At 49.8% G+C, this 27,929-nt stretch overlaps 1 protein-coding gene across 1 annotated transcript; it reads left to right on the top strand.

Annotated features, from left to right (window-relative positions):
- The first annotated feature begins 565 nt into the window (after nt 1-565).
- Nucleotides 566-27,929, top strand: ANGPTL4 (angiopoietin like 4). The gene is made up of 7 exons (XM_081177872.1): nt 566-1,137; nt 5,761-5,871; nt 9,796-9,931; nt 20,119-20,232; nt 22,686-22,784; nt 24,051-24,326; nt 25,608-27,929. The coding sequence occupies exons 1-7, from the start codon at nt 649-651 to the stop codon at nt 25,787-25,789; spliced, it is 1,407 nt and encodes a 468-aa protein (XP_081033998.1). The 5' UTR covers nt 566-648; the 3' UTR covers nt 25,790-27,929.

The raw sequence follows: 27,929 nt of genomic DNA, 5'->3' as shown, positions 1-27,929 counted from the left end.
TATTTTACTCAAGTTGGCACCCTTGGTTTTAGATGCCTTGGCGTCAGTGCCGGATTAAACTCTGTGGAAGCCCCTAGGCAGTCGAAATCTCAGAGGCCCCGCTTGCAATTTATCTCCAAATACGCTTCGGATTTTGCCAACCCACAATTTTAACAAACCGATTTCAAGATCAAATCAATATTAGGTTGATACGTTGTCTCCGGGCCCCTCGAAGAAGCCCGCTCTGCCTGTTTGGTAACCCGGCACTGCTGCGCGTGGGTCGCCGCAACCGAAAGAAACACAAAATCTTCTCCGCGACGCGGAAAGATAGTTCTGTCCGTTCCTCGGGAAAACAAACTTGCCCAACGTGACAAGTTAGCAGCCATGCGATAACAACGGCTCTGGGAAGCTGCCAGCGCTTCCGGGCCCCACCCTGCGCTCCCGTCTCCCAGGATCCGTCTTTCTGCGAAAGAAAGGAGGAGCGCCGGGACTGGAGGGCGGGGGGGGGGGCGCAAGGCGAAGCTGCCGAGGCCATGTGCGCGCGGGCGGCGGGGCGGCGTCTATAAAAGGGGGCGCGTCCGGCGCGGCCTCTCCAAACCGTGCGCTCTTGGCGAGGTGGCGACTGTTGCGCGCTGCGCTCTGACACCAAGTTCATTGTCTGCTGGGGCGATGCGTTCGTGGGCGCTGCTGGTGCTGAGCGCGGCGGGGCTGGCGGCCGCCGCTCCTCCTCCTCCTCCTGCCGGTTCTTCCAGCAAGGAGCGCGCCTTCAAGGCAGCCTCCTGGGACGAGGTGAACGTCTTGGCGCACGGGCTCCTGCAGCTGGGCCACGGCTTGCGGGAGCACGTCGAGCGCACCCGCGGGCAGCTGCGCGAGATGGGCGCCCGCCTGAGCGCCCACAACGCCTCGCTCGGCAGCCTCGAGCGCTCCGCCGACGAGCAGCGCCAGCAGCTGGGGCGAGCGCAGCGCCTCCTCGACGGGCGCCTGGACGACCTCTCCAGCCGGCTCGGCGCGCTGGCCGGCGACCTGGCGGCGCACGAGGAGGCGGTGCGGGAGCGCCTAGGGCGCCTCGACGGGCAGCTGCTGCGCCAGGTGGGCGCCGAGAACGCCAGCGGCAGCCCCCGAGGGAGCGGACAAGCGGCGGAGCTGGGCGCCCTGCAGGTGAGTCCCGGGGTGCTGCCCCGGAGGGAAAGGGAGCGGAGGGAAGAGGCATTCTGAATCCGAAAGGGGCTGGAGCAAAAGCACTCTGCACACGCTCAGAGCTGCCCTTTACCTGGGAGCTATAGAGATAAAAAGCCCTTACCTGTTCACAGTCCTTTTCTTCTGGAAAAGAAGGTGCTGGAACTCACCTATGAAGTTCTTGCAGTAGCCGCCACACTTTTAACCAGTGCTTTTCTTCTAAATTAAAAGGTTCCTTTGAGTACCCCCCCAAAAAAAAAAACACTGTTCAAAAAGTTACCTGGGATCGCCCCTCTGAAGGAGGGAGGTAGCTGCCCTCTAGGAAATAGAGTTTGAGTGGGGAGGAGAGGAAAAGCCGGCTTTTGGTCTTGGCTTTCAAATTTTATGAGCTTTATCTAGCCTCCAATGCTTCCTTGACACCTTTCGGGTACCCTACGAATCGATTGTTGAGACTTTTTCTAAGCGGTGGGAAGGGCTGTGAAATGTAAACCGTTTGATTAATAAAATGAATGGGTCGTGCAGAGAGAGAACTGGGGTGCCCCATATATTGGCATAAGTGCCTCTTTGTAGAAGAGCTGTGTGGGCACCAGATGCAATAGCCCGGAGGGCACCAGGTTAGCAAAGGTTGAGATCGGACAGTATTTCCTTAGGGCAGAGGTTTTCAACCTTTCTGAGTCCGTGGCTCCCTTGGCCAACTGCTTTCTTTCTGCGGCACCCCTGTGGGGCTCAGGGGCCCAGTTATGCCCCCCCCAACAAAGCTGGCAGCCTCTCACCCTTTTTCCGAACACCCTCCTAAGTTGTGGAGTGTTCCTCCAGCCTCCTCTCCTCTCCCTTCTCCTTGGGAGTCCTCTGGTCAGCCGCTACTGCCTCTGAGCTGCCCCCCCCTGCCCCAAAGAGAGGTTCCTCCTCACACTGCCCCACAGGGGCCTGGGAAGCACCCCCTGGCCTCCCCGGAGGCACCACTCGCCTGCGGAGCTTGTAGCCAGGGCTGCTGCAACACACAGCTGTGCAAGCCTTGGGGAGGCAAAGACCTGAGAGGGCATCAGAGGAAGGAAGGGGGACAGAGGCCAGTGTTGCCCACGGCACCCTAGACCATCATTTAAGGCACCCCAGGGTGCTATGACACGCTGGCTGAAAACTACTGCTTTAGGGAACTGGCAGGAGGTTGGAGAGCTGAGAGTCTGTTGCGAAAGAAGGGTGCTATCTATCCTCTGGGTTTTCTCTCCCTTAAGAAAGTTTCCCGTTCATAATGATTTTTGCCTATGCTGGGTTTTATCTATTAGCATCATTTGGATTAGTATTGCTTATTAATTAATCAATCAGTGCATTAGTGAGTGCACGATAGATCTCTCTTCCCAGCAGCATGCAATATAAAGCTTGATCGAGGAAGAACAAAAACTTGACAGAGGGAGACAGAGAAAAGTATATGCAATCGTCAGAGAGACCCGGGAACCTTAAGATCTTAATATGTGGCTAAGGGGAGACAAAGGGACACGGGTGGCACTGTGGGTTAAACCACAGAGCCTAGGACTTGCCGATCAGAAGGTCGGCGGTTCGAATCCCCGCAATGACGGGGTGAGCTCCCGTTGCTTGGTCCCTGCTCCTGCAAACCTAGCAGTTTGAAAGCATGCAGTGCAAGTAGATAAATAGGTACCGCTCCGGCGGGAAGGTAAACGGCATTTCCATGCGCTGCTCTGGTTCGCCAGAAGCGGATTTGTCATGCTGGCCACATGACCTGGAAGCTGTACGCCGGCTCCCTCCGCCAGTTAAGCGAGATGAGCGCCGCAACCCCAGAGTCGGCCACGACTGGACCTAATGGTCAGGGGTCCCTTTACCTTTAAGGGGAGACAATGGAGAAAGAGGAGGGAAACTGAGGCACGGGTTAGCCTGGGAGGAATATGCCATTGTTGTAATCACACATCCTTAGGCTCCACTTCAATAATTTATAAAACACGTAGTAATTTACTTGCTATCCAAGGAATATGAGTCTACATCCCTTATTAAGTTGCTCCGTTTGCAATTGCAACAAAGAAAATCCGAGTGTGGCTCGCAAGCCAAACGCTGGCCGTTTGCAAAGGTGGTTTATTAAGTTGAGCAAGCTAAGAGTAACTACAGGAGGTTCCAAGGTTTATTTCAATGTTGGTTGCCTTTTAAACAGAGCGTGCATCTGCCCATCCTTTTGTTCACAATGCCCTATTGATACGAGCACTAAATATTGATTGGCCTTGAGAGGGATCGGCTTCTTCTGCCTTTGCAAGAATTCCCAGAGAAACCGGGTGCTCCCCGTTGTTCTGCAAACAAAGCCAAAAGTGACATTTCAAGTGTGGAGCCTTAATTTGCCGATGGGGGGGGCGAGGCTTCAGAGCTCTCATTGGTTCCAGGCAGTGGCATAGCGTGGGTTGTCAGCACCCGGGGCAAGGCAAGTAATTTGCGCCCCCTAACCCGTGGATTTGCGCCCCCTAACCCTAACCCCCAGATGTTGCGCCCGGTGCAGCCGGCCCCCCTGCACCCCCCCACGCTACGCCACTGGTTCCAGGCACTTCTGCGAGATAAGCTCTCCGCCAGCGATTGCGAGTGACCCGCTTTGCAAGGTTGTTGTGAGAGCGAAGCAGCTGCCGATTTCGAAACTGCAGTGTGTGTCAAACGCAGAGGTGTGGGACATTCCTGGGCTTCCACTGTCATCCTTGACCATTGGCCATGTTGACTGAGGCTGATACGAGTTGGATAACTTCTGCAAGGCAGTGCTAGAAACACATGTGTGTATAGGTGTATATATCTAGATATACCTATCTTAAACCCGGGTTGTGGTTGCCACAACCATATGTCTAGGCACTCTTCCCCCCCCCCCCCCATGGCGCTGTGGGTTAAATCACAGAGCCTAGGACTTGCCGATCAGAAGGTCGGCGGTTCAAATCCCCGCAATGATGGGGTGAGCTCCCGTTGCTCGGTCCCTGCTCCTGCCAACCTAGCAATTCGAAAGCATGCAGTGCAAGTAGATAAATAGGTACCACTCCAGCGGGAAGGTAAATGGCGTTTCCGTGCGCTGCTCTGGTTCGCCAGAAGCGGCTTAGTCCTGCTGGCCACATGACCCGGAAGCTGTACGCCGGTTCCCTCGACCAGTAAAGCGAGATGAGTGCCGCAACCCCAGAGTTGGTCACGACTGGACCTAATGGTCAGGGGTCCCTTTACCTTTACCTTACCTCTGGTTACGTGCTTAATTCGTTCCGGAGGTCCGTTCTTAACCTGAAACTGTTCTCAACCTGAAGCACCATTTTAGCTAATGGGGCCTCCCGCTGCCGCTGCACTACTGGAGCTCGATCTCTTTACCTTTACCTAAACCACTTTGAGGCTTTTTTCTTTAAAATATAAAAGCATAGAAATGAAATTAACAACAGCAACAATACAGTGGTACCTCGGGTTACAGACGCTTCAGGTTACAGACTCCGCTAACCCAGAAATAGTACCTCGGGTTGCTTCAGGATAAGAACAGAAATCGTGCTCTGGCGGCACGGCAGCAGCGGGAGGCCCCATGAGCTAAAGTGGTGCTTCAGGTTAAGAACAGTTTCAGGTTAAGAACAGACCTCCGGAACAAATTAAGTTCTTAACCCGAGGTACCACTGTACTGTATTTAGCTACCTGCTTAATTTATAGAGCTGCCCTATAGCAGAAAGACTCTGGCCCATATTGAGTCTGCAGCCGCTGCCCCCCAACTCATTTAAAGCCATGAACAGGCAGGGAGGGGGTCATTCTTAACGCTAGATCAGGGGTCAGCAACCCGCAGCTCCAGAGGCGCATGTGGCTCTTTTACACCTTTGTCGCGGCTCCGGGGCGGATACTAGCGAGGGGAGGAGGCGCATTGTGCGCCCCGACACTCCCCACTGTGGCGGGCACTGTACTGGCTGTGACGTCGCATGGGGGCGGTGCGTGCGTTAGTCACGCACCGTCCCGACGTCACCTTCCCGCCCGCTCACTACATTGTAAGGGGCATGTACACTGGTCACTGTTTTGAAGGGGAGTGAAGAACACACACACAAAAAAGGTAACTTGTTAATTTAACGTTTATTTCTATGAGGAGGAGTAATTTTGAGTTGTCGAACAAAGAAATAATAAAAAAGTGACCAAAAAAGTTATTTTTATAATGACGAGTTTTGCGGCTCCCAGCTTTTTTTTCCTTCGGAAACGGGTCCAAGTGGCTCTTTTTGTCTTAAAGGTTGCAGACCCCTGGTCTACACTGACCAGCAATGGGGTTTCAGGCAGGGAGTAATAGAATCCTAGAACTGTAGAGTTGAAAGGGACCCCACGGGTAATCTAGTCTAACCCCCTGCAAAGCAGGAATCTCAGCTAGAGCATCCCTGACAGATTGCCACCCAACCTCTGCTTGTAAACCCCCAAGGAAGGAGAGTTCACCACCTCTTGTGGAAGACCGTTCCATACTGGCCCAAAAATGGAAACAGGAACAACTACCGACGCTTGAAGAATGGAGAATGGTTGCAGACCCCTGCGCTAGATGGTTCATTTTCCAATTCCCTTCTTTGCCTCTGAATGGACAGCGCCTGACGGCTGAGGCCAGTCTGCTGAATGTCAACCTTTGTTTCCAAATTTCAGAATTTGATGAATCGCCAGAACCTGAAGATTGAGGAGCTGTTTCATAAGATTAAGCAACAGCAGTACAGAATGGACAAACAGAACCTGCAAATCAAAAGTCTCCAGAGCAAGGTATGACCCTACAGTTTGAAACTCTGGTTCAGAGACGCACTTTGCACATGCCTAAAAGCACTTTCCTGCAGACTGAATTCATTTTTTTGGGAGGGGGAGGGCGGAGAAATTTAAACCGCTCTTTATCTCCAAATGGATCCCACAGCAGGATGTGTCTATATATATTTATAATAATAATAATAATTTTATTACGGCCGTAGGCCCATACAGATAAAAACAAGACATAAATAACAGCTTGTGCACGTGGGAAAAAACAGCCGCTAAAACACTACTATAACAATAAAATACTATGAGATGGAATGGCATACTACGCCTTAATTAGCGTGTGGTGCTCCTTGGCAACGCTTTTGGGTAAGGACAGCGACCAGGAACCTAGCCACTTTCAGGGTCGTATGGGTATCCTTATCCTGCAAGATTTGGGCAAGGTGGAATTTTGGTGGGGTACCCTCTAGTTTCTGTATAATTGATCCCAACAAATTTGCCCGTGGCACCTTGAATAAGGGGCAAGTGAACATAATGTGCTGAAGCGACTCCGGCGTCCCCTTATCACATTCGCACATGGCAGAGGCTTGGCCCTTTGAGAATCTATGTCTCAGGACATTGGAGGGAAAAACGTTAAACCTCGCTTTGGTGAAGGCCAGCCTATGGGCAACAGTCGAAAGGGAGGAGAGGTATGATGGAACGCAGTAAGTTAAAGTGATACCAATGTTCTGGGGTGAACATATATATATATTTAAATGAACATTATAGCATAAGGCATAATAAATTTAAGAGGAATAAAGTAACACAACCAGCTAAAAAAAATGTTGCAATCTAAAATATCTGGGCAAATAAACAAAAGCTTTTAACCTGGCAGTCCAAAAAAATGCATTGTCAGGCATACCTGAGAGAGGCACTTTTTATAGTTAAAAGTACTCTTTGCACATTTAAGTGCTGTGATAATGGCAGTATCAAATATGGGAAAGATTTAGGATAAAAGGATGGTTCTTGATACCAACAGAATTCAGACTAATCTGCTAAACTGCTTCTTCCCAGTTGCAGATAGGTAGCCGTGTTGGTCTGCCATAGTCAAAATAAAAAAATTCCTTCCAGTAGCACCTTAAAGACCAACTAAGTTCTTGGTATGAGCTTTCGTGTGCATGCACACTGTGTATCTGAAGAAGTGTGCATGCACACGAAAGCTCATACCAAGAACTAACTTAGTTGGTCTTTAAGGTGCTACTGGAAGGAATTTTTTTATTTTGCTTCTTCCCAGTTAGTCTAGGATCGTCCATGAAATGATTATAGATACTACTACTAATAATTTTATTATTTGTGCCCCAGCCACTCCGGGCAGCTTTCAGCAAACAAAAAAGCATCATCATCATCATCATCAATTTTATTTATACCCTGCCCTACCCGGCCAGAGCCGGGCTTAAGGTCACTAACACCAGTAAAATCACAGTAAAAACATAATAGGGGAAAAACCCCCAATTTGAAGTACAGGTTAAAACGAAATTTAAAATGGCAGCCTCATTTTAAAAGTAGCCCATAGATCAAAACCATAAGGGGAGGGAAACATAAGGGTCAGACTGAGTCCAAACCAAAGGCCAGGCAGAACAGCTTGAAACATGAAGCATTAAAAATTTCCCTATACAGGGTTGGCTTCAGATGTCCTCTAAAGGTTGTATAGTTACTTATCTCCTTGACATCTGATGGGAGGGTGTTCCACAGGACGGGTGCCACTACCGAGAGGGCCCTCTGCCTGGTTCCTGCTTCTTGTAGTGAGGGAACTGCCAGAAGGCCCTCGGAGCTGGACCCAGATCTCCGGGGTAAAGATGCTCCTTCAGGTATACAGGACCGAGGCCGTTTAGGGCTTTAAAGGTCAGCACCAACACTTTGAATTGTGCTCGGAAACGTACTGGGAGCCAATGCAGATCTCTCAGGACCGGTGTTATATGGTCTCGGCCGCCACTCCCAGTCCCCAGTCTAGCTGCCGCATTCTGGATTAGTTGCAGTTTCCGGGTCACAGTCAAAGGTAGCCCCACATAGAGCGCATTGCAGTAGTTCAAGCGGGAGATAACCAGAGTATGGACCACTATGGCAAGACAGTCCACGGGCAGGGAGGGTCTCATCCTGCGTCCCAGATGGAGCTGCCCTGGACACAGAACTGACCTGTGCCTCCATGGACAACTGAGAGTCCAAAATGACTCCCAGGCCACGCACCTGGTCCTTCAGGGGCACAGTGACCCCATTCAGGACCAGGGAGGCCCCCACATCTGGTAGGTGGATTGCATAGGAAGCAATGGGTAGGTCTGTTCAAATTGGTAATGCTGGGCCACTCACAAAAAAGTGTCTAATGGGTGAGAGTATTTCTTAGTTATTATTGCTCTTTCCATTGTGTTGCACAAGGCTCCTCTTAAGTTGGACGCAGTTCAAGAAAAACACGTGTGAGATGGTTTATTTATTTGGAGCATAGAGGATCTGTTCCTGTGTGATGGAAAAGCTCCACCACGGGGTCCCCAGATCAGAAAAGCTTTCCTCCGGTAGTTTATCTCAGGCATAAGGGTAAAGGGACCCCTGACGGTTAGGTCCAGTCGTGGCCGACTCTGGGGTTGCGGCGCTCATCTCACTTTCTTGGCCGAGGGAGCCGGCATACAGCTTCCGGGTCATGTGGCCAGCAGGACTAAGCCGCTTCTGGCGAACCAGAGCAGCGCACGGAAACGCCGTTTACCTTCCCGCCGGAGTGGTACCTATTTATCTACTTGCACTTTGACATGCTTTCGAACTGCTAGGTGGGCAGGAGCAGGGACCGAGCAATGGGAGCTCACCCCGTCATTGCGGGGATTCGAACGGCCGACCTTCTGATCGGCAAGTCCTAGGCTCTGTGGTTTAAACCACAGCGCCACCCGCGTCCCATGCAGAATGTAGGCACCCTGTATATAGAAAGGAGCAAACCAGTGATATTTTAGGGAGCAGGCTAGCAGGCGGGGCCCATGACTTGCATCTTAGGAGCCTACACAACACAAAACACTGTTGCTGTATGTAGGTTTTATCTTATTTGTTTTTTATCTTATATTTTGGAAATGTACATCCAGTTTTTCCCCTTTATATTTTTTGGGCGGCCCCAAGAGAGTGGGGCCCTCAGCTGTAGCTTGTTTAGCTTGTACGTAAATCTGGCACTGTGTCTGGCAGATAACTTGGCAGTCCCATCACCAAAAGCTCCCTTGATATAAGGACACAGTTTCTACCTTCCCTTCCCTTCCCTTCCCTTCCCATCCCTTCCTCTTCTCTTCTCTTCTCTTCTCTTCTCTTCTCTTCTCTTTCTTTCTTTCTTTCTTTCTTTCTTTCTTTCTTTCTTTCTTGTTCTTTACTTATACGTTTCAAACTCATACATTTCATTAGTTTTACAATCTATTTCACATTTCCAAATTTTGGCTTCCTTCCCCCTCTTTCTGCGGTTCCTTTAATTTATTTTTTATACCTTCTGCATATCCACGTTCATTTAACTTTCTCATTTATTTATCTGCTCTAAATCTCTTATAAAACTGCAGGTTATTACATTAATCCTGCTTATGTTCTTATCTGTTTACAATTGATCTGTAAATATTCAATGAACCCATTTCCATTCTTTTATAAAAAGTTTGTTATCTTGAGTTCTTATACTTCTGTTAAGTTTTGCCGTTTATGTATATTTCATAACTTTTTGTATCCATTCTTCTTTTGCTGGGTCTTCTGCTTCCTTCCACTTTAGGGGCAAGTAACATTCTTGCCACTATAGTAGCAAACATGGATAAATTTATACACAATTTAGGTAGTTCTGTCCCCATAATTTCCCAAAGAAAAGGCTTCTTCACTTTCCACTTGCGCTTTGGAAGGTAAATTATAATTTACCTTCCCTCTCATTCTCTCTTTTCTCTCCTTCTTCCCTCTCCCAACCCACAGGTCAACGTGCTGATTCCTTTGCACGTCCGAGAGAACGAAACGCAGGGTCCGAAATGGAAGGCGAGCGTTCAGCGAAGTGTGGACCGGTCCGGCAACCACAGCCAAAGTCCCCGGCCAAAGTCCCCGGCAATGCCAAGTGAGTCCCACACCTTGCCCCACACATAGCTGATGGCAGGGGGACAGAATCCCTTTACTTAAATATTTCCTTTGCTTAGAAACGGAATCTTTTGGAGACAGCAGGGGCTGCTGCTGCCGCAGCTCAGTTCTGCTGCTCCCGAGTAGACCCATTGAAAATGACTGAACGTGGGGAACTGCCTCGTGCTAAGTCTCTCTAGCACAGCGTTGTCTAAACCAGCGTTTCTCAAACTTGGGTCTCCAGCTGTTTTTGGGGGACTACAACTCCCATCATCCCCGGCTCGCAGGACCAGTGGTCAGGGATGATGGGAAATGTAGTCTGAAAACAGGTGGAGACCCGGGTTTGGGAAACACTGGACGCTGATCAAGGTTTAAAACTGGGGTCTTTCAAAGCCCTATTTTCTCGTCTGGCTAGTAAGGTAAAGGTAAAGGGACCCCTGACCATTAGGTCCAGTCGTGACCGACTCTGGGGTTGCGGCGCTCATCTCGCTTTACTGGCCGAGGGAGCCGGCGTACAGCTTCCGGGTCATGTGGCCAGCATGACGAAGCCGCTTCTGGCGAACCAGAACAGCGCACAGAAACACCGTTTACCTTCCCGCCAGAGTGGTACCTATTTATCTACTTGCACTTTGACGTGCTTTCGAACTGCTAGGGTGGCAGGAGCAGGGACCGAGCAACGGGAGCTCACCCCATGGCGGGGATTCGAACGGCCGACCTTCTGATCGGCAAGTCCTAGGCTCTGTGGTTTAACCCACAGCGCCACCTGTGTCCCTTCTCGTCTGGCTAGCCAGAGCGAATTCCCCAGTGCTGAGCTGAGGGCTAGGGCCGGGTTCGTAGAGGTGAAATAATCTGCCTTCAAATCCAGCCATGCCAGCAAGATTGAGCTTCCATATCTGGAGGCAGTCTACCTTGGAAATACCAGCTACCACGTGGCGTGGAAACTTTGGGAAGCAGGGCTCTGGGCTAGACCCCAGCAAGGGGCAGTTTTGTTCGTTTTTAAGATGCAAACAGAAATTGGGGCTTGTTGTCTGAAATTGGGGCGTCGTATACACGGATACATCTCCCCCCGTTTTCTTAAATCTGAGTCCCCCAAAATTGGGGGCGTCTTGTACATGGGGGCATCTTATAGATGGAAAAATACGGTACATCTTGAGCAGCAATTCTGACGTGGCTTTTAGGTTCTGTGGAAATTGGATAACACCACTGTAGCTTAATTCATACCAGCCTTGCGAAAACGTTGTGCTATACACATTACAGAAACTTGCTCCAAGCCGTCTCAGGGCGGCCACGACGTAAAATCGCAAAACGCATAATCCAAATAAAAGCAAGAGTTAACCCAATATCCTCCCATCCTCATACAGATTTTAAAAGGGTGTTGGGTTTCAATCAGCCTGGTTATAGAGGAACCTTTTTGCGTGGTGCCTGATAGTGTATAATGAAGGCGCCAGACAAACTTCTCTGGGGAGAGCTTTCCACAAACTGGGAGCCACTGCAGAGAAGGCCCTGTTCTTGCATTGCCTCTCTCTGGACCTCTCACAGAGGAGGCGCACAAAGGAGGGCCTCAGATGATGAACGCAGAGTCTGGGTAGGCTCATTTACCATTGATGCAACATCTGTAAGGATACAGACCTTTTCCATCCCCCTTTTTAAGCAGAGGTTGGATGGCCATGTGTCCTGGATAATTTAGGTTGGTGGTTCAAGCCCACCCAGGGATAGTTGTAGGCAGGATTCCTGAATCGCAGGGGGTTGGAAGAGATAGATAATTTATTACGGTCAGAGACAGTCACAGAAGGAAAACAAACAATCAAAACAACGTACAACAATACAGTGGTGCCTCGCAAGACGAAATTAATTCGTTCCACGAGTTTTGTCGCCTTGCGATGTTTTTCGTCTTGCGAAGCACGGTGTCGGGAAAGTTTTGGAAAAGCTTCAAAGTCTTTAAAAACCTCAAAAAAGGCTACCACACCGCGTTCTATGAGTTGCTCCTCGAAGTCAAGTCGCAACTGTATTAACGGTGTTAAGAAAAAGGAAACAAACTTGCAAGACGTTTCCGTCTTGCAAAGCAAGCCCATAGGGGAAATCGTCTTGCGAAGCAGCTCAAAAAACAAAAAACCCTTTCATCTAGCGAGTTTTTTGTCTTGCGAGGCATTCGTCTCGCGAGGTACCACTGTAAATTTGAAATTTATAAATGCGATGAGCGAATAGACACTCAAAACTTGAAGATAAACTACCGCAGGGAGGTGACCCAGCGTTACCCATGGAACTGAGTTTGGGGATTTTCTTAACGAACTAGTTTGAGTCGGGGAATGGTCTGCGCCTACACAGAATCTAGTGACCATCCGGGTCGTCTTATGATCTTTGACGAACAGGAAAAGGTCGAATTTTTGCTTTTCCAGCGCCGAGGGCCTTCTGGCGGTTCCCTCATTGCGAGAAGCAAAGCTACAGGGAACCAGGCAGAGGGCCTTCTCGGTAGTGGCGCCCGCCCTGTGGAACGCCCTCCCATCAGATGTCAAAGCGATAAACAACTACCTGACATTCAGAAGACATCTTAAGGTTCAGGGAAGTTTTTAACGTGTGATTTTACTGTATTTTTGGTTTTATGGAAGCCGCCCAGAGTGGCTGGGGAGGCCCAGCCAGATGGGCGGGGTATAAATAATAAATTATTATTATTATTTTCCGGGAGGTCAGTGAGCCTCACCTCAATGGTCTCACTCCATGCCTCTTCATAAAAGGGCCGTCTAAAGAACAAGTGCTCTAGGCTTCCCCAATGAACAGGCACAAAGTCTCTGAGCATATGGGACTTTTTTAAAAGCTTCTTCCAGGACCAGCAAGGGAAGAGCCGAGCTTCTGGCGAGTGTAAAAGCCCTTCTTGCATTTTTGGATACGAGAAAGAAGAGATATGCTACCGGTGTGGCTATATCTCTCTCGATTTCTCCAATTTTATAGTCGGGGCAAGGGGGGTTGGAATGGATGACCGTCAGGGTCCCTTCCAGCGCTACAATTCTATGATTCCATCCCTGATCTAAGAAGATGCTGCTCTGAAGAAGGAATGCCTCTTCTCAATAGAACTGCCCCACTGTCTCTCGCATGCAGTGGGGAAAACAGAGATGGCACTGGGATATTACTGGGCTCCCAGTTCCCATCGGCCCCAAGCCATTGGAGTCCCAGCCTTTCTCAACCTGTGGGTCCCCAGATATTGTTGGACTACAACTCCCATCACCGCTAGCTAGCAAGGCCAGAGCTCAGGGGTGATGGGAGTTGTAGTCCAACGACATCTGGGGACCCACAGGTTGAGAACCACTGCATGGTTGGACAATGGTACTTTTGTAGCCCCAGACATCGGAGGTGCCAGCGGTTCCCTGCTCTCTCTGCTTCGACACGGCACTCTAAGTGGCTCGCGGCTGTGTTGGAGCATTCGTGACACCCGTTATGGGGAATTCGAGCTGGGGGATTCGAGCCGGCCTCGCTGGGCTCCCAACCAGGCCTGTCTCTCGCTTGCTCGTTATGGCTCTCAGCCAAGTGTGCGAGAGGTGAAATTTTTGCAAGGCATTCCCAGGAGCGACGAGGTTAATTGAGGAAGAAAGAGAGACGGGGGAGAGAGAGATTCTGGGGCAGGAAGTGGGGGGGGGAGAGAATACCGTGGCGCACATTTGGGCTGGCATGCCTCCAACTAGGGGAAAGGCAGCGCTCCCCCTGCGGTGCTGGGATTCCAAAATAATTTGGCTGCACCAGGGCGGTGGAAACCTCAGTGGCTGTGCAAGGCTGGGCTTGCCTCTTTGCTGCTGGAGCAGTTCTGCAGGGAGTTGCCTCCAAAAGACTAGGGGGCTGTGCTGCCACCGTCCAGCGTCCCCAGACTTAATCTCCCATTTCCATCTTCTGCTAGGAACAGAGGGAGCTGCCTTAGCCAGGGTCTGAGCACTGGTCCATCCAGCTCAGAGGATCAGCCCCAATTGTTACCAGAAACGTTAAGGGGTGCCCATTCCACAGAAAGCAAGCCCTTCACCCCTTCAAAATTAGGAAGCATTCCCTGAGAAAAACAGAGGACGCAGAACAATCCCCAGGCCACCTTGGCTCTCCAAATCAGGGGTCAGCAAACTTTTTCAGCAGGGGGCCGGTCCGCTGTCCCTCAGACCTTGTGGGGGGCAGGACTATATTTTGAAGAAGAAAATCAACATATTCCTATGCCCCGCAAATAACCCAGAGATGCACTTTAAATGAAAGGACACATTCTACTCATGTAAAAACACGCTGATTCCCGGACCGTCCGTGGGCTGGATTTAGAAGGTGATTGGGCCGGATCTGGCCCCCGGGCCTTAGTTTGCCTACCCATGCTCTAAATATTTCCTCTAAAAGGGAATATCGTGGGGGTGGGGACACCTTTCCCAATAGTTCTTTTTACTTACAAATCCAGCGAAATGAGCATCTCTTGCCTATGAAAAGGGGAGGTCTGGGACAATGGTTTTCGGAACTAGGTATTTGCAATTTCAAAAGAAAGGCCCAGTCTGCCCAAGGTGGGGTGATTAGCAAACATTATCAGGTATCTTGACAGACAAGCCACAATCTCAAATGTCTTCTAAATGTCAGATAGCTGTTTATTTCCGGATGGGAAGGTGTTCCATAGGATGGACGCCACCACCGAGAAGGCCCTCTGCCCGGTTCCCTGTAACCTCACTTCTTGCAGCGAGGGAACCGCCAGAAGGCCCTCGGAGCTGGACCTCAGTGTCTGGGCTGAATGATGGGGGTGGAGACTCTCCTTCAGGTATACTGGGCCATTTAGGGCTTTCAAGGTCAGCACCAACACTTTGAATTGTGCTCGGAAACGTCCTGGGAGCCAATGTAGGTCTTTCAGGACCGGTGTTATGTGGTCTCGGCAGCCGCTCCCAGTCACCCATGTAGCTGCCGCATTCTGGATTAGTTGTAGTTTCCGGGTCACCTTCAAAGGTAGCCCCACAGAGAGCGCGTGGCAGTAGTCCAAGCGGGAGATAACCAGGGCATGCACCACTCTGGCGAGACAGTCCATACTAATAAAAACTAATATTAATAAAAACTCTGTCACTGAGCTACAAGGGCTTCAGCAGAGGGCATATGCCCCAGAGGGGGTCTCTCCACACCCTGGCATATCTTGCCTGGTGTGTCTTCTGTCTCAAAGAGGCACTTGTAAGGTAATTTAATGACAGAATATTATGAAAAATTAAATGTAATTTAATGACAGAATATTATGAAAAATGGGAAGGATTTGCTGTGATAATTAACAACTAGAATACAAAAAAGGGAGGTGTGAGGAGGTCGATGAAATAAGGTAATGACAGTTAAGGATTTGGGAATATTGGATCTGTTTTTAAATTTTTGTGGATTATTTTTGTTTTTTGATTTTGATGTGTTATGTGTTTTGTTTTTGTTTTTTGATTTTGATTTTTATCGATTTGTATTGTTTGATTGCTATTTGTTTTTCTCTTGTTTTTCTTCTTCCTCACTTTGTTTTTTCTGTAACTTTAAAATTCTTAATAATTATCATTTTTTTAAAAAAACAACAACAAAAAAAAACACCAAGAGGCACTTGTTGAATTTCCCTCCGCGCTCCAGGGCGATTCTCCTCGGGGAGCGCAGGAGAAAGGCTGCGATGGCAGCTGTTATGCTGTCTGTTGGGGGCATTTGCGAGGAGTGGAAAGACCAGCTTATTACGGCCATGTGCGATGTTGTGTCCTGAGCTGGGGGGGGGAGGGAGGTGGAGGAAATGGGTGAAAGTTGAAATCCTTTCCTTGAGGGCTGCAGTCTTTTTCCGGCAGTTCCCAGGCTGAGATGCCCTTTCCCCTACTTAGCTCTCGCTCCCGCACCCCCTCTGCACATGCTGATCTAATATCTGCGGCTGCGAGAGAGGTGGCTTTGTGTCAGAGGATTTTTCCTGGAATGTGCTGCGGTCAGCCTGCAAAAAAAACCACGCCTGCCCGCTACCCAGAGAGCCTGTGACTCAACGCTAGCCGTGACTCACGGGAATGTGGTGGGACACTCGGGAAATTGCCCCTTCGCATCTCGCCTCCGCTGGAAACGTGCAGCTTCGCACGAGGCTTGCCTTTCCATGCTTGGACTACTCCAATGCGCTCTCCGTGGGGCTCCCTTTGAGGGTGACCCAGAAACTACAATTAATCCAGAATGCGGCAGCCAGACTGGGGACTGGGAGCGGCCGCCGAGACCACATAACACCGGGCCTGAAAGACCCACATTGACTCCCAGGATGTTTCCGAGCACAATTCAAAGTGTCAGTGCTGAACTTTAAAGCCCTAAACCAGGAACCCCCAAGCTGCGGCCCTCCAGATGTTTTAACTCCCATGATCCCTAGCTAACAGGACCAGTGGTCAGGGATGCTGGGAATTGTAGTCCAAAACATCTGGAGGACCAAATCATAGAATCATAGAGTTGGAAGAGACCACAAGGGCCATCGAGTCCAACCCCCTGCCAAGCAGGAAACACCATCAGAGCACTCCTGACATATGGTTGTCAAGCCTCTGCTTAAAGACCTCCAAAGTAGGAGACTCCACCACACTCCTGGGCAGCAAATTCCACTGTCAAACAGCTCTTACTGTCAGGAAGTTCTTCCTAATGTTTAGGTGGAATCTTCTTTCTTGTAGTTTGGATCCATTGCTCCGTGTCCGCTTCTCTGGAGCAGCAGAAAACAACCTTTCTCCCTCCTCTATGTGACATCCTTTTATATATTTGAACATGGCTATCATATCACCCCTTAACCTCCTCTTCTCCAGGCTAAACATGCCCAGCTCCCTTAGCCGTTCCTCATAAGGCATCGTTTCCAGGCCTTTGACCATTTTGGTTGCCCTCCTCTGGACACGTTCCAGTTTGTCAGTGTCCTTCTTGAACTGTGGTTGGGGTGCTTGCCCTAAACCAAGGCCTGGGGGCCGGATCCAGCCCAATCGCCTTCTAAATCCAGCCCGTGGACGGTCTGGGAATCGGCGTGTTTTCACATGAGTAGAATGTGTCCTTTGATTTAAAATGCATCTCTGGGTTATTTGTGTGGCATAGGAATTTGTTCATTTCCCCCCCACCCAAATATAGTCCAGCCCCCCCCCCACAAGGTCTGAGGGACAGTGGACCGGCCCCCTGCTGAAAACGTTTGCTGACCCCTGACCTAACTCATGCCCACAAGTTTGCACAAAGGAGACAAAGTGGAAATACGCTGTTCTATGGGCTGGGAGGGAAAATGGGGTGTTCTGCAGCTTTCTGGACGTGCTTTTGCCATTATCTGTCCTCTGCATTCCCCCCCACCCCTTTCATATAAAAAACAACAACTGTAAAAGCCAAATGGCAAAGCTGCGGGCGCCTGGTTCGTTTCTCGAGAGCTAGGGACGTGATTTTGTTCAGGGTGGGCTCTGCAAAGCCTCTGCCGCTGAACGGGGAGTCTTTTTTCAAAGGCTTGCCCCTTCTCTCCTTCCTGCACCCCGTGATTCCACCCCACGGCCATTCTCTGCAGGACAGAGGAGCCGTTTCCAATATCCTACGTGGTACTGCTAGCGTCTCCGCCTGTCTGTCTGATGCAAGCATCTTCCCGGGCTGTGCATTAATGTGTGCCTCCCTCTGAGAAACTGGGGGAAAGTTCATGTTTACTCGCAGGAACTCCCTCTCCAACCTGGGATCCCGCCCTCTTCCTGATCTCCTGCTGCTGGCATCTGTTTTGAGAATCTCAGCTAAATTTATCCAAGGCAGGGGGGGGGGCTGCTGAGCCCAGAAGATGCAGCGCCTTTTGCCGGGACAGAGGCTTCCTTTGTCTTCGGGAGAGCGGGGAGGGACGTCCTCCCCCCTGCAGCTGTTTTCAGCCAGAGCAAAGTCCCCTCGCGCCCTGCCACATCTCTGCCCTTCGCCTCCTTGTGTGCCGGATGCCTCTCCCAACTGGACTTTTGACACGGGGCTGTCGAAACCCTGACTCGCTGGCAGATGGTACCCATTACTGGGCAGAGTCCAGCCACCTGCCAGGGGCTCAGCGCTTGGCGCAGCTCAGGGGTGGCGCAGAGAGAAGGCATCCTAGAATTTTTGAGTTGGAAGGGACCCCGAAGAATGGACGCGACGGGGACATGGGTGGCGCTGTGGGTTAAACCACAGAGCCTAGGACTTGCCGATCGGAAGGTCGGCGGTTCGAATCCCCGCGACGGGGTGAGCTCCCGTTGCTCGGTCCCTGCTCCTGCCCACCTAGTAGTTCAAAAGCACGTCAAAGTGCAAGTAGATAAATAGGTACCCCTCTGGCGGGAAGGTAAACGGCATTTCTGTGTGCTGCTGTGGTTTGCCAGAAGCGGCTTAGTCCTGCTGGCCACATGACCTGGAAGCTGTACGCCGGCTCCCTCGGCCAGTAAAGCAAGATGAGCGCCACAACCCCAGAGTGGGTCACGACTGGAACTAATGGTCAGGGCTCCTTTTAAATAATCACGGCAGTAAGACCTGAGCCTTGTGACATGACATTGTGGCCGCCCCTGACCATGTGCAGAGTGTTTCTCTCCCCTTTTGTGCAGCACATCTGGGATCAGGACTAACAGAATTCCAAGCTGCATGGGGAGTAGTTTCCAGCAGGCTTCAGCTGTGGCTTCTCTTAGGAGGGATAAGCTTTGGCAACACAGTTCCCCCTCCACGCTTTTGCTGCCTGCCAGCTGCTGTCTGCAACTTTGGCTCTGCAGTTGTTAATGTCAGGCTGACATTTGGCCGAGGATGGCTTGGGCAAAGTCCGAGTGGCGTTCCGTGTTCACGTGGTGGTGGCCGCATCCCGCAGGGTCCTGTTGCGGTTGCTGCCTGCTCTCAATTCCTCTTTCCTCCCCCTTTTTAAACATTGGATTCATCTGCAAGTTAATAGTCTACCAGTGGAAGTTTTTGCCTGCAGGCATGGCGAACATCTGTGACCCTCAACACAGCCAGCGGTTAGGGCTTTATTTATTGAGGAGCACTTCTAAACCGCTTCACATTTTGCAATCTATAAAACACAGTAACGCAGGAATGCGAGAGACGGCAAAACCACATTATTGTTGTTGTTTAGTCGTTTAGTCGTGTCCGACTCTTCGTGACCCCCTGGATCAGAGCATGCCAGGCATTCCTGTCTTCCACTGCCTCCCGCAGTTTGGTCAAACTCATGCTGGTCTCTTTGAGAACACTGTCCCACCATCTCGTCCTCTGTCGTCCCCTTCTCCTTGTGCCCTCCATCTTTCCCAACATCAGGGTCTTTTCCAGGGAGTCTTCTCTTCTCATGAGGTGGCCAAAGTCTTGGAGCCTCAGCTTCAGGATCTGTCCTTCCAGTGAGCACTCAGGGCTGATTTCCCTCAGAATGGAGAGGTTTGATCTTCTTTCAGTCCATGGGACTCTCAAGAGTCTCCTCCAGCACCAGAATTCCATAAATACATCTTTGCAAATCATCCTGAAAATTATGATTGACTTTAATTAAATAAAAGTATTGCGCATGGTGGGCTGTCTGCAGCTATGTCAACTGCGGAGCGGAGCCACTGAAGTTGCTGGGAATAGTAATTAATTAATTCATTTGTAAAACACACACACACACACCGATCTGACTCTGAGCACCCCAAGCGAGTCATGCCTGTTAATTTCAGCGTTGACTAATATTGGATAAACCTCGTAGATTATTTTCAGTAAACACACAAACTTTCTCAAAATAGCATGGCCAAAGCAGGAGGAAGAAAATAGCTGTGCAGTTAATTAATTAATAAAATAATAATAATATTTTATTATTTCTACCTCACCTATCTGGGCGGCTTCCAGCAAAATATAATAATTCATCAAATATTAAAAGCTTCCCTAAACAGGGCTGCCTACAGATGTCTTCTAAAAGTCAGATAGTTGTTTATTTCCTTGACATCTGGTGGGAGGGTGTTATACAGGGCGGGCGCCACTACCGAGAAGGCCCTCTGCCTGGTTCCCTGTAACCTCACTTCTCGCAGGGAGGGAACCACCAGAAGACCCTCGGAGTTGGACCTCAGTATCCGGGCTGGACGATGGGGGTGGAGACACTCCTTCAGGTATACTGGGTCAAGGCCATTTAGGCCTTTAAAGGTCAACACCAGTACTTTGAATTGTGCTCGGAAACGTACTGGGAGCCAGTGTAGGTCTTTCAGGACTGGTGTTATGTGGTCTCAGCGTTAATAATCAGTATTCACGGCAAATCTTTAATAAGGCTTCTTCGTTTTGCAGAATTCCCAGCAAGCTGTCACCAGCTTTTTCTGGAAGGGGAACAAACCAGCGGTGTTTTCCAGATCCAGCCCTCTGGCTCCCAGGTCTTTGAAGTCTTCTGTGACATGACTCCAGGTAAATATGCGAGGTTTATAGAAGCGGGAGAGAAATTTGATACAGTTTGCATTTAAGGTTTTCTTAACCTGGTTCTGGGATGCGGGTGGCGCTGTGGGTTAAACCACAGAGCCTAGGACTTGCCGATTAGAAGGTTGGTGGTTCGAATCCCTGCAACAGGGTGAGCTCCCGTAGCTCGGTCCCTGCTCCTGCCAACCTAGCAGTTCGAAAGCACACTAGTGCAAGTAGATAAATAGGTACCGCTCCGGCGGGAAGGTAAACGACGTTTCTGTGCGCTGCTCTGGTTCGCCAGAAGCAGCTTAGTCCTGCTGGCCACATGACTCAGAAGCTGTACGCCGGCTTCCTCGGCCAGTAAAGCGAGATAAGCACACAACCCCAGAGTCGGTCACGACTGGGCCTAATGGTCAGGGGTCCCTTTACCTTTTTAACCTGGTTCTCACTTGACAAAACAGCCTGCGAACCGTAACACAGCCCTCTGAAAACCTGCCCTGTTCTGAGTTTTCTAATGCAATTCTCCAGCCAAGTATTGTGTCCAAAATTTAACGTGCTTCAGTAGACGTGTGCATGGGAATGCATACGTGTCTGAAAATAACATGCGCGCACACACGCACACACACACACACATTGTGTTGTGTTAGGAAAATTGCCCTGCAAAAAAAAATATGCATTTATCAGGCAAAGTTGCATACAAATGTCTGTACATGGGTGGGTAAACTAAGGCCCAGGGGCTGGATCCAGCCTAATCGCCTTCTCAATCCAGCCCGCAGACGGTCCAGAAATCAGCATGTTTTTACATGAGTAGAATGTGTCCTTTGATTTGAAATGCATCTCTGGGTTATTTGTGGGGCATAGGAATTCATTCATCATCCCCCCCAAAAAAGAATATAGTCCGGCACCTCACAATGTCTGAAGGACAGTGGGCTGGCCCCCTGCTGAAAAAGTTTGCTGACCCCTGGCTGTATCGGGGGGAAATTGCACTCGGGTGCCAATGAATTTTCATAACTTAAAAAAAAAGAAAGAAATTGCAAAACTGAAGGAGCGAATATAATAATAATAATAATATATTATTATTTGTACCCCGCCCATCTGGCTGGGTTTCCCCAGCTACTCTGGGCAGCTTCCACAGAGACAAAAAATACACTAAAATGTCACACATTAAAAACTTCCCAGATGTCTTCTGAATGTCAGGTTGTTGTTTATCTCTTTGACATCTGGTGGGAGGGCGTTCCACAGGGCGGGCGCCACCACCGAGAAAGCCCTCTGCCTGGTTCCCTGTAGCTTTGCTTCTCACAATGAGGGAACCGCCAGAAGACCCTCGGTGCTGGATCTCAGTGTCCAGGCAGAACGATGGGGATGGAGACGCTCCTTCAGATATACTGGACCGAGGCCGTTTAGGGCTTTCAAAGTCAGCACCAACACTTTGAATTGTGCTCGGAAACGCACTGGGAGCCAATGTAGGTCTTTCAAGACCGGTGTTATGTGGTCTCGGAGGCCACTCCCAGTCACCAGTCTAGCTGCCGCATTCTGGATTAGTTGTAGTTTCTGGGTCACCTTCAAAGGTAGCCCCACGTAGAGCACGTTGCAGTCGTCCAAGCAGGAGATAACTAGAGCTTGCACCACTTTGGCGAGACAGATTTCAGACTGGGAAAATGAGAAACTGAAGTTGACAAATCGAAATCCTGAGCTAAGTCATTTGCTGGAATGTGAGACTCTTCATCTCATGCTTGTGGGTTTGAGTCGCACATTTGACAAAAGATTCCTGCATTGCCGAGAGTTTGACTTCCAACTCTACAATTTTATGATTCTGTGGCCCATTCCTGCCGGTTTGCTGGTTGGATGTCTTTGGGTTCAGGTATCACCTGATCCTGGAGATCACGGATTGATCTGGAAGGGTAAAGGTAGAGGTTTGGTTGGGTTGCGAGGGCCGTGACTCAGAGAGCCAGTGTGGTGTAGTGGTTAAGAGCAGTAGTCTTGTAATCTGGGGAACCGGGTTCGATTCCCTGCTCCTCCACATGCAGCTGCTGGGTGACCTTGGGCCAGTCACCCTTCTCTGAAGTCTCTCAGCCCCACTCACCTCCCAGAGTGTTTGTTGTGTGGGAGGAAGGGAAAGGAGATTGTTAGCCGCTTTGAGACTCCTTAGGGTAGTGATAAAGCAGGATATCAAATCCAAACTCTTCTTCTTCTTCCCTGCGTTTCTCAAACTGGGAGGCGAAATGTTTTTGCAGCTACAGGGCCTGTCTTTCTGTGTGTGTGTGTGTGTGTGTGTGTGTGTGTGTGTGTGTTTTCAAGGTACTAAAACATGTTGCACACACAAAAATCATATGAAAAAACTTACAGATCAAAGCAACACACCGGTGTTTGTGTGTGTGTGTTTTGGTGGGGTGAGCGGGGCAGGGGGCACAAGCCAGATGTCTGCAGGCTGACTGAAATTTCCCCTCCTTTTTATTTTGCAGATGGTGGAGGCTGGACGGTGATTCAGAGACGTCTGGATGGTTCTGTTGATTTTGACCAGCTGTGGGAAGCCTATAAAAATGGCTTTGGGAATATGAGCGGTAGGTCTCTGCTTCTTGCTTCCCCCTCCTTTTATTATTTTTTGATTTTTTAAAATTGCTACCTGCTCATGTGTAGGATATAGGGACGCGGGTGGCACTGTGGGTTAAACCCCAGAGCCTAGGGCTTGCCGATCAGAAGGTTGGCGGTTCGAATCCCTGCGACGGGGTGAGCCCCCGTTCCCCGGTCCCTGCTCCTATGTAGAGTTGTACCTTGGATCCCAAACACCCCAGAACTCAGACGTTTTGGCTCCCGAATGCCGCAAACCTGGAAGTGATTGTTGCAGTTTGCGAACGTTCTTTGGAACCCGAACGTCCGGCGTGGCTTCCGATTGGCTGCAGGAGCTTCCTGCAGCTAATTGGAAGCCGCACCTTGGTTTCCAAACGTTTTGGAAGTTGAGCAGACTTCCAGAATGCATTCCGTTTGCCTTTCGAGGTACAGCTGTATATCTTCTGCACATCAGGATTTCAGTGTTTGGTTTAGGGAAGGGTTTCTACCAACACCTGACCAATGAGGAATTTGTCAGCAAATGGCAGAAAACCATGGCTAAAAAGCCATCTCTATTGGTCTGTCACCCCCCCAACTGTATTACCTGGGTTATGAAGGTGCCCTAAAGACGTTAAAGCAAAGATTATGAGATAATACACACAGTGACTTGCGATCTCGATCACACACAGTCTGTAGTCCGCTGGCAGTAGGTGTACAATATGGGCATGTCTTTAAGTTAACACCTTACATTAAAAACCTGACAGTACCAAACTATCGAAGGCTTTTCACCAAAGCCAGACTAAAGGTCTTTCCTTCTGCAGTATTGGATGGCAGGTTGAGAGGAGTTCCCTACCAGGACAGACTTTGCTCGCATGCTCAAGACAGCGATTCTATAAAACATATTTTGCTGCACTGTGCGAAATATGAGCAAGCAAGGGCTGAACTGATACTACCCTTGCTGGTACCTTTCCCGGGAAAATCAGAGGCTCGCTATGTCAGGTTCCTATTGGAAGACCGGACAAACGCTAGAACATTAGCAGTGGCGAAGTTTTTATCGGTGGTTGCAAGAACCAATGATCCCTATCTTTTGAACCAAATTCTTGCTTAACCTGGAGGTAGGCTGTCTGAATTGTGCATTGCTTTGTAACGATTTGTTGGGTCTCTGGACCGGAATAAAGATTGATTGATTGATAGATTGATTGATATCTTCTGCTGGTGGGCCCTGACAGACCTTTTTTTCCTCTTTTCGTTCGTTTGTTTCTTTGGCCATTCTCTTTCAGGCGACTTTTGGCTGGGCTTGGAAAAGGTCCACCAGATCACGAAGGACGGGCGGTTCCACCTCTCGATCGAACTTCAGGACTGGGAGGGCAGCTCGGAGAGGATCCGGTTTCTTTTCAGCCTGGGGGGAGAAGACACAGCTTACACACTCAGTCTCCTGGGCCCTATTCTGGGGCAGCTGGAGACCGCTATGGGCGACTTCCCACAGCTGCCCTTTTCCACGCGAGATCAGGACCATGACCTCAAGGGGGATGCCAACTGTGCCAAACACCTCTCAGGTCAGTCCTGATTTTAATTTTTCCCTTTTCTATCATTTTTATTCAATCTTCAACATTTTAAAATATCCATTTAAACCACCTTCCAACGGGCATAGGCAAACTCGGCCCTCCAGATGTTTTGGGACTACAACTCCCATTATCCTTTGCTAACAGGACAAGTGGTCAGGGATGATGGGAGTTGTAGTCCCAAAACATCTGGAGGGCCGAGTTTGCCTATGCCTGCCTTAAAATATCAAAGACTTCCCTTCTTCTCTTTCCATAACCCTTTTTGACACCTGGGAATTTCTGTCTGCACTATCCCCAACTAAAAGGACTCTTAATTATATCCTTTATTTTATTTTATTTAAAGGTTTTATCTTTCTGTGGTTCATTTTGCATACCATACATCCCTGCATATTTAAAATGAACTAAACCATTCGGTTCGAATCCCCGCGACGGGGTGAGCTCCCGTTGCGCGGTCCCTGCTCCTGCCAACCTAGCAGTTTGAAAGCACGTCAAAGTGCAAGTAGATAAATAGGTACCACTCCAGCGGGAAGGTAAACGGAATTTCTGTGCGCTGCTCTGGTTCACCAGAAGCGGCTTAGTCATGCTGGACACATGACCCGGAAGCTGTACGCCGGCTCCCTCGGCCAATAAAGTGAGATAAGTGCCACAACCCCGGAGTCGCCCGCGACTGGACCTAATTCGAACTGCCGACCTTCTGATCGGCAAGTCCTAGGCTCTGTGGTTTAACCCACAGCGCCACTCGCAGCATACATAAATAGTCCTTTTTGACACCTGGGAATTTCTTTCTTGAATTATCCCCAACAAAAAGGACTCTTGATTGCTTCCTTTATTTCATTTTATTTATAAATGTTTTCCAAAAATTTAATACATACAGATTTAAATATACATGCAGATTTTGATTACCGTCATCCTATGCTTCTAATCAGATTCATGCCATCGCACTCCGAGCACCAAATTCTTTTAGCCGCACAAACCTAAGCATAGCCGAAACAAAATTAAAAAAATCCTTCCAGTAGCACCTTAGAGACCAACTAAGTTTATCGGTATGAGCTTTTGTGTGCATGCACACTTCTTCAGATACACCTAAGCATGTTTGCCATGGAAGCAAGCAAACTCCGCTGTGTTCATTGGGACGTACTCCCTTGCCACACTGCTGCTCAGAATTGGAGCTCAAGAACTGCCATTTTTGAAGCATTTCCCACGTAATGAAATCCATTGTTCTGTGGAAAGGCCCTCGGCTGATGCCTGCCCTTTCTGTTTCTTTTTTCTCCAAAGGAGGCTGGTGGTTCAGCAGTTGTGGCCACGTGAACCTGAACGGAAAATACTTCCGCTCCATCCCACGCCAGAGGCACGAGAGAAAGCAAGGCATCTTTTGGAAGACATGGAGAGGGCGCTATTACCCTCTGAAGTCCACCACTATGAAGATCCGGCCTGCGGAGATGGGCCTGCCATCCTAAATGCCCGGGAGGTCGCAGGAGAGAGTCTGGGTGGCCTTCCGTATTCCTGCCTGTCGCCGAAATACAGCTGCAGCCCGTCGCTCCTGTCCGGGACGATTTGTGGGGTGTCTCTTATCGTTCTCCAGTTGAAAGCCTTCCTTTTGCAAGACTTAGTGTTGGGGTGGGAGGGGGGGGCAAAGCAACGACTGTCGTCTTCGCGTTGGGAAGAGCGGCACAGGGGACCGCTTGGGTGGGTGGGAAAGGAAGGGGCATCCGGATTCATTTCACGGGCAAGTTGGGCGCTGGCAAGAAAGGGCATCTCGGCATCTTTGGGGCCAGCTGTTGATGAAATCTTGGGTATCTAGTCTTCTTGAGTGCCATCGTGTGATACAATTGGGGTTCTTGCTAGCTCCGGCAGAGATTTGTGCTGTCGCCCACGTGTCTTTATACCCACTTCCTTACGCCTTGAAATGAGGAAGGTCTTTTTCTCCCGTGGAATGTCCCAAACAGAAGGAGGGGCTTCTGGCAGTTGCCAGCAGAACTCTCTACTGCCGAGAATTCCCCACAATGCCCCCTGCTGTAGCATCTCTCTGGGGCATTCTGGGAAATTTAAACGGTTACCAGGCCTGGCACTGCTCTCAGCAACAGACTGGGTATTTTATTTTTTAAGGGGGGGGGGGACAAAGCAAGGATCGGCTTGCTGGTGATTGTCCGGATTGTGCGTACAAACAGCATATCCTTGGCTGATGAAATACGTAGTTGTGATTGAGCCTTGGGGCGTCCTAAAATCGGACCGCCCTCCGCAGGCGTCCCTCGTGGCAGCTTGTGGTTGGGTCCGTCCTTCACCGCTTGGAACAGGGTTCAGAAGGATGGAGCCACTGCGAAGGGCATTGGGGGGGACACTGGTTGGGGGAGATAGTCGGGCAGGGCGGCACCTCCTCGCCCAAGGAGGAGGCGTTGCTCCTGTTGCAAAATCCGGTCTTCCCTTAAAGAGGGCACGTTTTGCGGTGAGACCTGGCAACCAAACCCTGTGTTGTGGGTGGGTATGATTGGATAGCCACAACACCCAATTGGTAGGTCCCTTGATGCAGGGTTTTATCAGGCCAATGGGACGCAGGCTAAACGGATCAAGGGGACCTGTTATGCCCATGCACGTGACCCAGAGCTTCCTCTTTCGGCGCTTGCATTCGGAACACCCACCCACCTCTCCATACTTTTAGGGCTCTGCGCGTGACCTTGCTATGCCGTCATGTGTCATCTGTCGTTAGGACAGGGGCACGGCAGGAATTTTCCCCACTTGGCTGATTGGCTGGTGCCATTTGGGTTTCCCCTGCCGCGTAGCAAATCGTCACAACTTGTAAGGTTGCGGATAGGCTCTGGTTCAGGTGATAGGGATGGGAGAACGCTCTCGCCATCCCTACGTGAAGGGTATTCCGTTAAAGGAAACCAGGGACTCGATGGTTTGGTCAACCCCTGAGAGGGGCTTGTGCCCGTGCCTGAGTCCAGGGGGACATTTGGGTGGCGCAGTTAGCCCGTTCCTGGCTTTCCACTTATCCAGGTGTTCACCCTTGGCTGACCTATGATAGAGCTCTGGGTCAGCGCTACCTGCAAGGGTACAGGGAGCTAGTCGAACCAGAGCCTATGGAACCACTCACTTTCTGTAATCAATAAAGTTGTGGCCTAAATTCTACCAAAAACCAAACCAAAATTTGAGTCTTGTCTGAATTTAAGGGGGAGGTTTAAAGGTCTGAACACACAACTGGACAAACCTCTGCCCAGCCAGCCTCCCCAGTTGCTGTCGTGTCCAACCACCCCTTCCCCATTCCTTCCTCGTCCGTTTTTTTTAAGTCATATTGACTCAAGTTTGCTCCAGTGTTTAGCTGCTTGTTCTTGTACATAGTAGCAGTTGTGCTAGTCAGTGTGTTGGTTTTAAGAGTGCTTTTATCCTGGTCTCTCTTTTTTTATTATTGTGGTTTTGCAACGAAGCGTCGGTGAGTGATGTGGTTATAACTTATAAACGTTGCCTCGGAAGAGGCACCAGTAAGATGGGGGAGGGCGGGGGAGAGTTGATTTCTGCTCTTCATTTCTCTCTTTTTTTATACTTTAAATGTGTGACTCTTTGGTCAGTGAAGTGTCTTTTTAATAAAACCTGTGAACCGGT

Source organism: Podarcis bocagei (genome assembly GCF_964188305.1).
Source record: "Podarcis bocagei genome assembly, chromosome: 18".
NCBI classification, from domain to species: Eukaryota; Metazoa; Chordata; class Lepidosauria; order Squamata; family Lacertidae; genus Podarcis; species Podarcis bocagei.
Note: the sequence above shows the minus strand (reverse complement) of the source record. Positions and strands in the feature narration are given on the sequence as shown.

Excerpts from the sequence above, each read along its gene's own strand:
- ANGPTL4 (XM_081177872.1), top strand. The coding sequence starts at position 649 with ATGCGTTCGTGGGCGCTGCTGGTGCTGAGCGCGGCGGGGCTGGCGGCC. Across the intron at positions 20,233-22,685 it reads CTTCTGTGACATGACTCCAG|ATGGTGGAGGCTGGACGGTG; the intron begins GTAAATATGCGA and ends TTTATTTTGCAG. Across the intron at positions 24,327-25,607 it reads CTGTGCCAAACACCTCTCAG|GAGGCTGGTGGTTCAGCAGT; the intron begins GTCAGTCCTGAT and ends TTTTCTCCAAAG.